This window comes from Daphnia pulicaria, chromosome 1 (assembly GCF_021234035.1).
Source record: "Daphnia pulicaria isolate SC F1-1A chromosome 1, SC_F0-13Bv2, whole genome shotgun sequence".
NCBI classification, from domain to species: domain Eukaryota; kingdom Metazoa; phylum Arthropoda; class Branchiopoda; order Diplostraca; family Daphniidae; genus Daphnia; species Daphnia pulicaria.
The window spans coordinates 29894706-29908090 of NC_060913.1; the positions used below are offsets into that span (position 1 = coordinate 29894706).

Consider the following 13385-nt stretch of genomic DNA (forward strand, 5'->3'; position numbering starts at 1 on the left):
TCAATTAGCTCAAAAGTGATCTATGTGGAATCGAGAATTTGAGTGAAAAACTAGTCACAGTTTGAATTTGCAACAAAATTTCTGTGGCAGCTGTTACAATTTGACCTGGTGGATACTTAGGGTTACTTACTTTCATTTCCAATGAAAGTTGGAATTTCTGCATCAAATTTTTTTGACCGATATTTGATTGATCAGTTATTTTAACGATATTTAAGTCGGTCAAAAAAAATTTAGTGCAAAATTTCCGACTTTCATCGGAAATGAAACAAACTATGAATACTCCACACTATCGGTTTTACGAATATAATTTCTAAATATCGTTAAAAAATCTTATTGCAAGGTGAAATGAAAAATGACACTTACGTTTTTACATCCTTTTGCAGCAATTATATATTGACATTTTGCCCCATGTTGCCAGTCAACACTTTCCCCCACACAGGGGTGTCTACGTATTATTAATATTTAAAAGTTAAAAATAACTAGAAAAATAAAACAAATACCACTGAATAATAGGAAACCAAATTTTCTACCAGAATTATATTTTTTACAAAATTTTACTCCATAAGTAAAGGTAAGACAACTAATTTACATTAGCCAAATCTTGTTACGGGAAATGTAAAAAATTTCTTTATTTTTTATTTTTCAAACCGTTAGTGATACAAAATACAAAATATTAATTTTAATGCGCGTTGCAATAGCGCATACACGGTTGAAAAATGGAAATTTTTATTGACAAATAACATTAATTATTTAAATAAGAGCTACCTGCCCCCAGGCCTTATAGCCCCACTCTCCCCTACATCCATTTTTAGCCACCCTCCCCTTATTTTTAAAAATCTGAAAAAAAAATTAGGAAGTAGCCAACCATTATTGCTTCTTAAAAAAATGTCAATACTGTTCGTCAAAAACCTGATTTTTGGGAACGTGGTGAAAATCAACTTTTTACATCAGCTTCTTTAGTGCTCTTCCAAAATTCTGGTATGTACTGTATAAATCTATTAATGATGTTTAGCTGATTTTAAACTCAGGACTGACCCAAATTTTCATCAAATTTTATCAAACATATGACATTTTGCAGTGAATATCACCAAAATAATATTACTAAATAAATGATATCTCAGGTAGTTCTCGTGTATTTCTTTATAATTTTTAATGAGATCTTTCCGTAAGGGAAATCAATCAGTACAAAAATGTCTACTTAAATACTTAAATTAATATATTACGGCTGTGTAAGATTTATAGCGAAAAGGCTACTAGTTCGAATACATCTAAAAAAAATTTAAATTCTTTTGTTCAAAAAGAAAACAGTGATGGCACAGTAAATATACTATGAACTACATTCGATATTAAATAAATAGTAATACAACCGCCCTGCCCCATTACTGTTTATCATTTCACTGTTTTCACTGCAGCACACATTACTATTATTGCTTTAAAAACATCGATATAATGAACAAAGCTGCCTTAATGGCATTTTTTTTTTTAATATCGAGTTGTATCATTATGTTTGGCTTTGTATTTCCAAGTAATAATATTGTACAATTTTCTATCGAGAAAAACATTAATTGTGATTCATCATCTTCTATTGACTGGGATGCATTGCTGTCTTCAGCCACATTAACGGCTAATCAACTTCTGCAATACTTCCTGTGGACCAATCATTCTTCGTGTCAATTATCTCATTATTTTGGAGGTATAATGATGAAAAATCCATCTGGATTAGCTGGCCAAAAAGTCGTTTGCATCGATCCAAAAGTAGCACCAAAACCTAGGAAGTGTCTTGTGTACTCTTTTGGAATAAACAATGAATGGTCTTTCGATGAGAAAATGTCTTTGTATGGCTGTGAGGTATTTTCTTTTGATCCATCAATGGGATTAGATCATCACGTCCATAGTCCTGGCAATATTCATTTTTACAATTGGGGCTTAGGCGATCGAAATGAATATGACCAAGAATTAAACTGGACAATCCGTTCACTATCCTCTATCTACGAAACTCTTTCCATTCGTCATGGCAGAAAGGTTATAGACTATTTAAAAATTGACATTGAATATTCTGAATGGATAGCTTTGCCAGATATAATCAGTTCCGGAATGTTGTCCAAGGTCCGGCAATTAGGCATTGAAGTTCACCTCGAAGTAACAGATTCATTGGAGCAACACCTTGAGAGAGCGAGAGTCTTACGATCAATTGAAAAATCAGGAATGATTCGTTTTGATTCTGAATACAATCCGTGGTATTTCGGAAACTTCACTAAATTCCATTTGACCGGGTCTTTGGGTTATGAGATCGCATGGTATAATGGGAAGCTTTTTCATGATGCATGATATTTTAAATCGCAGTATTTTAATATATTGCTTAATGAACAGAAAATTTTCAGAGAAGAATAAATTTATGTTATTGAATATTTTCACTTCGTTCACCTAGTTTGTCGATGGGTTGCAATAAAAAAATAGCGACCAAAAATTAAATATCCACATATTTTAAACAGTCCAAATAAAGTATCAATTAATAAAATTATGCCTTAATATCGAGTTGCATGCAATTTTTTTTTACTGGGAAATATGTTATTATATCATGGAAATAAAATAAACGCTGTTAAAAATGATTCCGATAATCGTGTACGTTACCGAGTGGGAAATTATTAAACTGCCGAGGAGATGGGAAATTTTCGCCTTTGCTCTAGTAGACGATATTTACCCTTCCTACGAAAATAAAACAAAGGAGAAATCGCGACAACACCGCAGGGTGGGATAGAAGAGGAGAAATGGGCAAAAATGGCAAATCTCATTTTCAATTTAAAATTCATTATATTAAATGAAATTCAAAAAATTTGAAAATGATTCTTGTCATAGAACTAATGAAGTTCTTTATTTATTTTTTTTTGCGTCTTTGTAGGGTTATTTGTTCCCTAATTAGAGAGCGGCAAAGTAGCCACTTTTTAAAACGCTTCTACAACGTGTTTCCAAACTTTTAGATTCATTTGTAGCTGCCCTCCCCTTAAATATAAAAATCTGAAAAAAATTCATGAAGTAGCCAACCATTATGGCTACTTAAAAAAAAATTTCAACACCCTCCGTCAAAAACCCGATTTTTTGGGAACGCGGCGAAAATCGGCTTTTTACATAAGCTTCTCTCGCGAGTTTCCAAACTTCTGGTAGGTACTGTATAAGCATCAAATTCTCACAATTTCTTACATGATCAGCACATAAGATCATATGAAATCAAGCGAAAAAATTACTCATACAAAATGTGATCTCATTCTGGATCATATAAAATCACTAGTAACTTGATCCCCGGTCAAGTCTGGGGAACTTAGGTCTAGCTTAATGTCAGACTAATTGCTATTCACTGTTTTTTTAGCAAGGAGTGTTGAAAGTAAACATCGCCAGACGTAACCAAATATAACCTTGTTTGTCAACGTCCGTGTCTTCAAACGTGGTTGTCTATACAGCGATAGCCATCCGTGTTCTTTAACTATGTAATTCTATTGCGATTTATTAATTACCAGTGATTATTGTACAGGTTTGTAAGAAAAAAAACGTAATCAATCAGCATGAATTACTTAATCCCCATGTACCTTTGGCCATCTGCTCCGTAAATTTTATCGTAGAAATCTGCCCATGCCCATTCAATAGATATTTTTTCTTGCGTGTTGGTGACATGCCCTTCTTTTATTTTAATCCGTTACGTTAGGTTACTATAATCCGTTTTTAATAGTTACTTTTTTTTCTACCCGCTGATAGGAATTCAATTGATTTTTTAATGAATCTTTAAATATTATATTTTTTAAGCAAGATGTGCCCGTTGCTATACTCCACCAATTTTCCTACAGAAAAATCTTCCGCTGCCTAGTCAACAGATTCGTTTTGTTTAATTGCAATTCTTTCTGTGTATTTAACTCGTTCGAAGTTATCGTACCCGTTGGTTTCTTTTTCTTAATCTACCCGCCAATATCTCGTGGTAAAAAGATAACATTAATTGCTAAACTGCAAATAATAAGACGGCACTTCATCTTAGGGGAAATCTATGGGGAGACAGAGTCTTTCAACATAAGTTTTCGAACACACATGCCTATTTGAATTTGGTGCTATTTGACATAATCGATATATATCGCGTAGAAATCGATGAAAGCACTGCGATGTGAGTGTGTGAAGTATACCCATCTCACTTTTTTTTGCAACGGCGCAGAAATTGTGCCAAGCGCCTAGCGTCGCCAGCTTTCCTCCGGGACTTTTGGGGTTTAACTTAAATGAGGGAGTGTGCATATTAAATTTTTTGGGGTTAGGGGTAGGGTTATATATAGGCTAAGTATTTTTCGCGCAATGTAAGGTGATTGCTCGGCGCTTATTATAGACATCATTTTGGGGTGTAACTGTAATCCAGGAGTACGCCTAATTTTTTTGGTTACCTTTTGACCAATTTTACAAGTTGTATAATTTGGATCCCTATCATGTTTGAATTGAAGCCATTTAATGCAACTTTAAAGCCGGACTATCTATAGGCAACAAATTTTGTTTTCTAATGAAGAGAGGGTAGAATTTTCTTCAACTCACTTATAGATAAGCGAAGTGTGATTTATGGATCAACTTAGTTGAATGGCCTAGTGAATTTCTTGCGAAGCATTCTAATTCGAATTCTAATTTATGCAACCAACTCCGCGGATCTTCTCAGCGGATTATCCTCCAAGAATAACCAAATCCATTCTTCATATTTTTTTTAAATTATTTCTCATGACCAGAATGCTATGCTCTATGTACCGCTTTTCTATTCGAAACTCGGTGTCGTTGGATAGCTGTCACAAGCAGAGGTATGGAAAGAAATCAAATAAAGTTTTTGTATAGCAAACCGCGATTAGTTGTGTTAAATTTCAACTCTTAACACGTAGTTATACAATGCCAGGAATGAGAGAGAAACGCAATGAAGTAAAGCCATGATTTTAAAACAATAAGATTAGTTTTATCATATGAATGCCCTCATTCCAGTTCGCAAAAGCGCTGAAATAAGAACAATTGAGAGAAACTGAGTGTATGTTTTATAACAGTAATTGACACGTTTTATCGCCTTTTTCCAGCGAGAAGCATTTTCATCATTGTCCATTGACGGCATCTCTTCTTCTGCTTTGGCTTCCTCACAACCAGAAGGGACATCATCTTCATCGATACCCAAACACAATTTGATCATGCGGTAGATGAGAGAACCATGGACGGCTGGCTCTTCCAGGGAGAAACCAGATGACAGCAGAGAGGTTTCAAAGAGCAACATGACCAAATCCTTGACAGCTTTGTCGATTTTTTCAGCCTCTGCTTTGACGCGCAGGGCTTTGACGATGGGATGTTCGGAGTTGATTTCCAAGTGCTTCTTGGTGGCCATGTATCCCATGGTGGAGGTATCCCTCAAAGTTTGAGCCTTCATGATACGCTCCATGTTGGCTTTCCAGCTGTACTGGGAGGTGACGATAATCTGGAAGACTCGACCAAACGGTTGGAAATGACGACCATCTCGCCTTTCTTGTCCGTTTCTTGTGGCCAAAATAAAAGAATTTCAATTTGCAGCATGGAAAAGTGACATAAAACTGAAATACCCGATGATGGAGAACATGAAGACTAGGATGAGAGCTAAAATGGCAGTGAGAACGATGGACCTGCCGTTTCGCGTCACTGAGCGGATGACGTTGAGCAGTGTCTCCTCGCGGTAGACGACGTCAAATAAAAGGACGGAGAAGAAGAATGGATGGGTGCTGAGTCCAAGGAAGCAAAAGATGAGGTGAACGACGTGTTAGACAATCTCCGTGTCCGTGCAGATTTGTCTGACGCTCCGCTGGAATGTCCCGGCATTGCCCATGGTGCTCAGCAGATGGACGCCCTTCAACACAACCGTGGCGGTGCAAGGACCATCAGTGTGGGTTTAGGGCTGGCTGAGCAAATAAGCCGGAGGATGACTGTCATGACGAGAGTCCTAATACCCGACGGTTTGGGTAACGTGATGGCCACAGCGGCGGATAGGAGCATGACGGCCCAGATGAGACCTGAATTAATAAACGAAAAATATCGTTGAAAAGATTGAAATGGGAGTCACTATTTAAAGGTGTGCAGACCTGAGAGGTGAGTGCGAGGATCAGGAGCCGGTCCGTCAGTGTCAAACGGGTAAAAGAAGGCGACAATCAAGTTGATAATGACGGCCAAATTGAAGAGGATTTGACTCCAGATGGACATGTGCGAGCTAACCCAAAAGAGTAACGGCTGTCCACGCAATTTCTTCTGCCATTTCATCTCGTCAAACATGTCGTCGACTCCTTCGAAGAAGGTGGCAGCTTTCGAACCCTGGTCGTCGTGCTCCGCCGTGTGGAAGACGCGCACTTTCGTGTCGTTGGTCAAATAGTCGCTCATTTCTGGAATGGGGAAGAAAATCTGTTCCATCGTCCTGTCGTGACGGACAATTTCGATTTGCGCCATGTGATTGGCGTAGTACTGCAGGGCCATATCACCACTGACTCCGTCCACTGGCGGCGGTTTCATCTGGGTGGCCAATTCTTTGTTGTGCTGCACCAACTGATGGCACAAAATGTTAATGTTGTGGCCGACTTCTATGGGACTGGATGCCTCTTCTCCACCGACCAACTTTTGGTGATAGGCTTTGCAGGCAACGTTCACCAATTGGCGAGGATCCATAATGTACAGGATCCTTTCCACGTTCTCGCTGTCCCCACGACTCTCCATGACGGCCAGCAACAACTTGGAGGCGTTGTTTTTTAACTCCAAAACAAGATCCATTCTCCGTTGTCCTAAATAATTGATACAATAATTATTAGAATCAAATGGAATGAAAGGAAATTGTTACCTAATGGATTGATGTCGGTAAGAAGAAAAGCCGTGGTGATGTCCAGTCCATTCGTCTCGTGAGTGGCGATGCAGATTTGGTTTTGGTGACAAGGTGCTTGGCAATATTCCGTCAATGTTTCCATGGTTTGGTTGATGAGAGTGACGATGTGCTCATTAATGTAGAGGCCGAGCAGACCCAGTTCACCCGTCGTCGATCCGCAAATGCAGTCGAGGAACATGAGTGTCTCTGACACTAAATTGTAACGGTTTTTGTTGGACTGGGCCCGCAAAAACTTCTGCAGGTCTCGATTGTGATTCTCACACAGCAACTGCAGGAAGCAGAAGATGGGCAGCATTACGAGAACCTTGGCGGACAACTTGGACTCCATGTCCGAATCAGTTGCCGTAGTTAACTATAAGGGCGAATTAATTTTTTTTGTAAGAATTTTAATAAAATCATGAATTAAAGTTTTGTTGTACCGATTTGGGTTGTTGTTGTTGTCTCACCAAGTCCTCCAGCGTCGAGTTGACACTACTCAACGTAGTTGTAGTCGAATCATCCAACCTGGAGCTGTTCCACGAGTCACTGTAAGGATCCATGCGCTCCCCTACAGTGACATCATGCGTTGATGTTTCATCTTCATGTCGTACGGGAAATGATCCTTCATTTCTTGGGAATTGTCTTGGAGCTTGTTGTTGCCCGCCGAGGCCATTTCGGTCGTTTTTGGCCACTATGTCGTGGAACACCTTGAAGAAGATGGCGCTCGTCTCGGCCGACTGCAATTTCGTGTAAAAACTTCACTGGATGACGGGGTTGCCGCCTTCCAGCAGGGCGATGCCCAACTGGACCGCTTCGATGAAAACGTTGGGCGGCAACGACGACTTCATGACTAATTCGGCCACCAAATCATAGGTGCCTTTTTGGTCCAGGTACACTTGCACCTCGGGCAAACACATCTCACCTCGTGACAGGATACGCCCTCCAGGTCCGTGGGTTGTCAGCGATGACGATTGTCCCACACCACCTCCAGCACCAGTACCACCAGATAATGTTGAATGAATTCCAGCGGCAGAGATTCCACTTCCGTTATGGAGCTCGGTCTTTTTAGAACTATGAGAGGCTGGTTTGGCAAAGTAGCAAACTAAAAGATTCTTTCTCAATGCATCTCCATGGTAATAATTAATTCCTTAAGGTAATTTTATTTCTTTAAATTGTAATAGAATGATAAAATTTTCGCCATTGTGAACATCGAAATTCATCATCTGACGTAAGGTGTTGAGTGCTGAACTTGGATAAAAAGTTTTTCCTCCTTGTCCTTCAGCAATCGTTCGGTGTGTTTAATCAATATTATATAAAAATAAATTCCAAGTAAGATCAATGGTTAACATAAATACAAGTCAAAGTTACCTACAAATGAATCCGCCATTGTCACACTTTTTCCGTGCTTCCGTGCAAGGCTGGAAAAGGTATTCCGGTCGGTAAAGGACATTGACGATAACGGAAGACTCGGCTTGAACCAAAGAATATGCAGTTGAGCATCTAACAAGACGACAATGTCTTGCAGGCCCTCAATAATTGTCCGATCAAAGCGGACGCTCAACTGTGACTGCGAAGATTCCCGACTGAGATGTGCCTACTGAAGATGCGACGATCGAAATATTTTGCTGGCCCCCAAGTGTAGGGCTGATTTGTTGAAGAACGAAGTCAAAGATGTCCTTTATGATTTTGCAGAGACCCTCTAATTTGGCCTTGTAGCGTTTCTTGGTTTCTTCATCATCTTCGGGGAGTTCTAGACCCTCCTTGGTGACGAAGACGAGCTGCTTGCCATCGTATTGCTTGAGCTGCTGGACGACGTACTCTTCAATGGGCTCAGTCATGAGGATGACCTCCAATAAATACTTTTTTACACGCTCGACGAACGAGGAGTTGCTGACTTGATCTTTGTTCTCACCAGTGATGTAGTAGATGTGTTTCTAGTTCTCCTTCATGCGGGAAACGTATTCCTTGAAGGAACCTGGTCCTTTCCAGAGGCGGAAGTGGGGAAACGGATGAGGTCAGGGATCTTCTTGCGGTTGGTAGAATCTTCATGGACTCCCAACTTCAGTTTCTTGCTGAATTGTTCGTAAAACTTCTTGAAGTTTTCCTTGTCCTCAACTAACTCCTCGAAATGTTCCATGCATTTCTTGACCAAGTTCTTGCGAATGACCTATAGTTGAGAAAAGTAACAATTAGTTTCAGTAAATGTTGTGATAATATAAACTGATAAAATTACCTTCAAGATCTTGTTTTGCTGAAGCGTTTCACGAGAAATGTTAAGGGGAATGTGATGAATTCAGAACAAGAGAGAGAGAGATTGCGGCTCGGATCAGTATATTGGACGCGACCAATGCTCGGTGAAGAGCAGACAGAGACTGCAGGGAGGGGGTCCTCTCCTATATATGGAGCCTACGGGTACCGTGTTGCCAGATGGTATCATCTCAGGGAATGTCCTCGGAGTCGACAAATCCCTTCATGAAGTTGAGGTACTCCGGGATGAGCTCCTCGCAGTTTTCTATGATAAAGACACGGCGGATGAACAACTTGATGTGGTTCTCATGCTTGCGGTTCTCAAGCTGTTGAGCGGCAAATCCCACACCCGTCAGCTGGTATGCTGTTTAGCATCCACCTCAACCCTTTTTCCACGTTGCTGTCAAGCTTGCTACTAGCTTCTTCTCTCTGTGTCTCTCCTGTCAATAAGGTATCGTCTATAATCATGTGTAAAGAGAATATGGTAAAGCTATATTGTTTTGCTGTGGGTGTCTCCGAGTAAACAAGTGAACAACTTGCGGAATCAAACTTAACAGGTTATGGGCCCAGGTTACCAAATTTATATTATTGTGCGCTATCAAATTTATGCTATTGCAAGGAAAGTACTTATGCCCTAAAGTGTAAGAACATCTAACAAAATGTGAGACTATTTATCATACAAATTAAATTACATATTTATTAATTTTGTTTGACAATCTCAATTATCTTAAGGGACTTGCTATGTTACATTTTATATTCTGTTGATTTTCATGCTCTCTGTGAGAAGAGCTGATTAGTTTTTCCTTTTTCCCTGGTTTTGTGGGATGCCATTTTATTCCACTCTGCAAGTTGATCAACGTGTAGTTTTTCATGTTTTCAGACATTCCTCTAAAAGTGCAGATACATCTGTAAATCTTGTACTGAGAGGCAAGTGACTCTTATTCAGATTATAACTTCTTACTAGTTTATCTCATAAATAATAAAGTGTGCAAGTAGTAAATATGTTTTCCTATTAATGTTGGATTTAGATTTCGAACTCCGCAGTTAGATAGTAAACTTGACACTAATACTTGAAATTTCAAAAATGCGTTAAACAAAGAAATATTTGTTTTTTTATGCTATATCCCTTTTATGACATATCCGTTTTGTTTAATTTCCACTTTAAACATGGCCTATGCTGTTGAATGTAAAATTCCAGAATCTTTTAAAGTCATGGGCCGTGTCGTGAAAAACAAGAAGATGAACTCGTCACCATATATTCGAAACTGTGTACCCAGGCCAACCCATTGCCAACAATTGCGACCAATGCTGATGTTTCCTTATTGCAATCATTGACCGAACTATAGTTTCAGATTCAATCTTATTTATTGGAGACTACTATGGAACGAATTCAAAAATTGGTCCTCGTAACATCAGTGGTAACAGCTGCATGAGTGGTGAGCAGGAGTGACCGTCGAAGATATTCATCGATGTACCGTCTAAGATGGACTCTTAACTACGTTCCAGGGAGAGCAGTACAAATTCAGCCTAGTTTAAGGGAGAGTTTATAAGTGTAAACGTCGTCTTCATTCGGCACAGAATAGCAACCGCAAACTCCAGAGATTACAAATATCCAAAAATCCTTTCCCATACATTTAAATTGTCTCTTAAGTTTAGCTATCTCCTATTTACCTATACAGGCTCATTTGGTAACGGCAGAAGTTTGTCGACATAAATTATTGTGGGCAATAACAACAAAACAATTCTACATTCCGAAGCCTCAAAGCTGGACTGTGATCTTGATTCACAGGTAACCGTTTGAATGTGTGCGAGAGAATCTTAATAGTCTACACATGGACTGTGGCGTTGAACCATAGGTAACAGATTTGAATGTGTGCGAGAGAATCTTAATAGTCTACACATGGACTGTGACGTTGAACCACAGGTAACCGACTTGAATGTGTACGAAAGAATTTTAATAGTCCACACATGGACTGTGGCGTTGAACCACAGGTAACCGATTTGAATGTGTGTGAAAGAATCTTAATAGTCTACAGACGGATTGTGACGTTGAACCACAGGTAACCGATTGGAAGATGTATGAGTGAATTTTCTTTACAATCTCTACATGGACTGTTACGTCATGACCACAGGTGAGCAAACGTCTTTCAAATTTTTGGATTTTCCGGAAATGATCCCGGCCGAGACAAGTGCCCATATCGCATCAAACAACGTTCTTCAAGGGCAAGGGAGAGAAGACTGCCTTTCCTTAAAGCAGTCGGCGCCCTCTTCCGCGTTGCATCGATAATCAATTTTTGGAATTTAGGAACGTCCCCGTATGGATTTTGTTATCTAAGAACTAACAACTGTAAAAACGGCTCGAGATGCGCTCATTTGTGTGTGGCGTCTACGAAGTACCTAAGCACAACAACAATAACATCCATCAACAGAGAGGGGAGAAAAACATGGGACAATGTATGTTTTCATAGGAGATACAGTTTTTCTGTTAAACTGAATATCACCAGCAGAAACAACAAATCCTCGTAAAATACAACGTATCCTCTGGATCTTGAGACAATGCTTTGTCTTAACTTTTTTAAAGCAAGAGACAAAGCATTGTCTCAAGATTTATTTATTTTAGTAAGACGATTGAATTTCTCATAGTTTTTTGTTCAAATTAGTGTTACGATGACCTTTTTTGACCAAAAATAATGAGTTTCATGGGAATTTATGTTATTCATAGAAAAAGCAATTCTGCATAATAAGACATAACTTTGTCTCAAGATTTATTTTTTAATTTTTTTATGAAATTATTCACTAGTCTCATTGTTGAACTTAAAGGAACCATAACCTATTTTTGACCAAAAATTATGAATGTTATTGAAATTCAAGTAATTATTAGACAAGGACATTCTGCAATATGAAGACATGGCATTGTTTCAAGATTTAGAAAATAATTTAAAGAAAAAACTTCACATTTTTAAGATAGAAAAGCAAGCTTATCAGCTCGCCAAAGGAATAGTCGTAAGCCAGTTGAAAACTGTCTTAAATGACAAATTCAGGGCCAACTCGTTCTTATTCACAGTTCATCCTTTTCTTCAGAGACTTTTTGGTCTTAAAACAGGATTTTTCTGTCACAGTTCAATATCCTTGAAAGTTATTTACCTTTAGTTTGCTCAACTCATATTTTCCTATTTTTACACATAAAGTTCAATAATTGTATTTAAAAATAACCATCTTTTAGTCAAATAACTACAAAACATAAATTCAAATCTGGTTTTTTCGTCCTGGTTGGGAAATCAAAGATTGCGTCATCACGGCGATGCTATGGACATCTGGTGGTGATTTATTTTGACCTTAAATTAAAAAGTGTAGTCGCAACCGCCAGATGTCACTAGTCGTAAAACAATTATTTTAGCAATTTTTCATTGATTACGGAAGAACTAATTAAGTAAATGGAATCTTTTTTGTTCTGGTCGCACCGCATATTTTTTGTCTAATTTTTAAGACCCAAAAGTCCGAAATCTGTCGTGAAACACCCGAGCTATGGAGCAGGACATACAGACAGACAAAGTGACATGGTTTTTATTTTTCTGCGTATGCGATTATTAGCATCGCCCTTCGGGCTCGCAATAATTTGTTCTCTCAGAGAACTCAGACTCAGAGAAATTATTTTGCTACTTTTACACATAAAGTTCAATAATTGAATTTAAAAATAACCATCTTTTAGTCAAATAACTGTAAAACATAAATGCAAATCTGGTTGTTGCGTCATGGTTGGGACATCAAAAATTGCGTCATCACGGCGATGCTATAGACATCTGGTGGTGATCTATTTTGATCAAAAATGAAAAAAAACTTATATGGCAACCGCCAGATGTCACTACTCAAAATGCAATTATTTTAGCAGTTTTTCATTAATTACGGGAGAACTAATTAAGTAAATGAAATTATTTTTGTTCTGGTCGCGCCGCATATTTTTTGTGTAATTTTTAAGACCAAAAAGTCTGAAATCTGTCGTGAAACACCCGAGCTATGGAGCGTTACATACAGACAGACAGACAGACAGACGAAGTGACATGGCTTTTTTTTCTGCGTATGCGATTATTAGCTTCGCCCTTCGGGCTCACAAAGACCAAAAAGTCTGAAATCTGTCGTGAAACACCCGAGCTATGGAGCGTTACATACACACAGACAGACAGCCAGACAGACAGAAAGACAGACAGACAAAGTGACATGGCTTTTTTTTCTGCGTATGCGATTATTAGCTTCACCCTTTGGGCTCGCAATTATTGGA

General features: G+C 38.7%; 3 protein-coding genes and 1 pseudogene across 3 annotated transcripts; 1 reads left to right on the forward strand and 3 right to left on the reverse strand.

Annotated features, from left to right (window-relative positions):
* The first annotated feature begins 1441 nt into the window (after window positions 1-1441).
* On the forward strand, window positions 1442-2378 carry LOC124329048 (probable methyltransferase-like protein 24). The gene has a single exon (XM_046787993.1). It carries the CDS (start codon window positions 1450-1452, stop codon window positions 2326-2328), a length of 879 nt encoding a protein of 292 aa, XP_046643949.1. The 5' UTR covers window positions 1442-1449; the 3' UTR covers window positions 2329-2378.
* Window positions 2379-4815: 2437 nt separating this feature from the next.
* On the reverse strand, window positions 4816-6256 carry LOC124329053 (heat shock protein HSP 90-beta-like). Its single transcript, XM_046788005.1, has 3 exons — window positions 6099-6256; window positions 5586-6029; window positions 4816-5522 (listed from the first exon to the last, which is right to left on the reverse strand). Exons 2-3 carry the CDS (start codon window positions 5600-5602, stop codon window positions 4964-4966), a joined length of 576 nt encoding a protein of 191 aa, XP_046643961.1. The 5' UTR covers window positions 5603-6029; window positions 6099-6256; the 3' UTR covers window positions 4816-4963.
* LOC124321289 (inositol 1,4,5-trisphosphate receptor-like) lies at window positions 5869-8249 on the reverse strand. The gene is made up of 6 exons (XM_046784211.1): window positions 8231-8249; window positions 7672-8009; window positions 7303-7599; window positions 6842-7235; window positions 6099-6785; window positions 5869-6029 (listed from the first exon to the last, which is right to left on the reverse strand). Exons 1-6 carry the CDS (start codon window positions 8247-8249, stop codon window positions 5869-5871), a joined length of 1896 nt encoding a protein of 631 aa, XP_046640167.1.
* A 100-nt stretch (window positions 8250-8349) lies between these two features.
* LOC124321297 lies at window positions 8350-9140 on the reverse strand (annotated as a pseudogene).
* Window positions 9141-13385: the final 4245 nt, after the last annotated feature.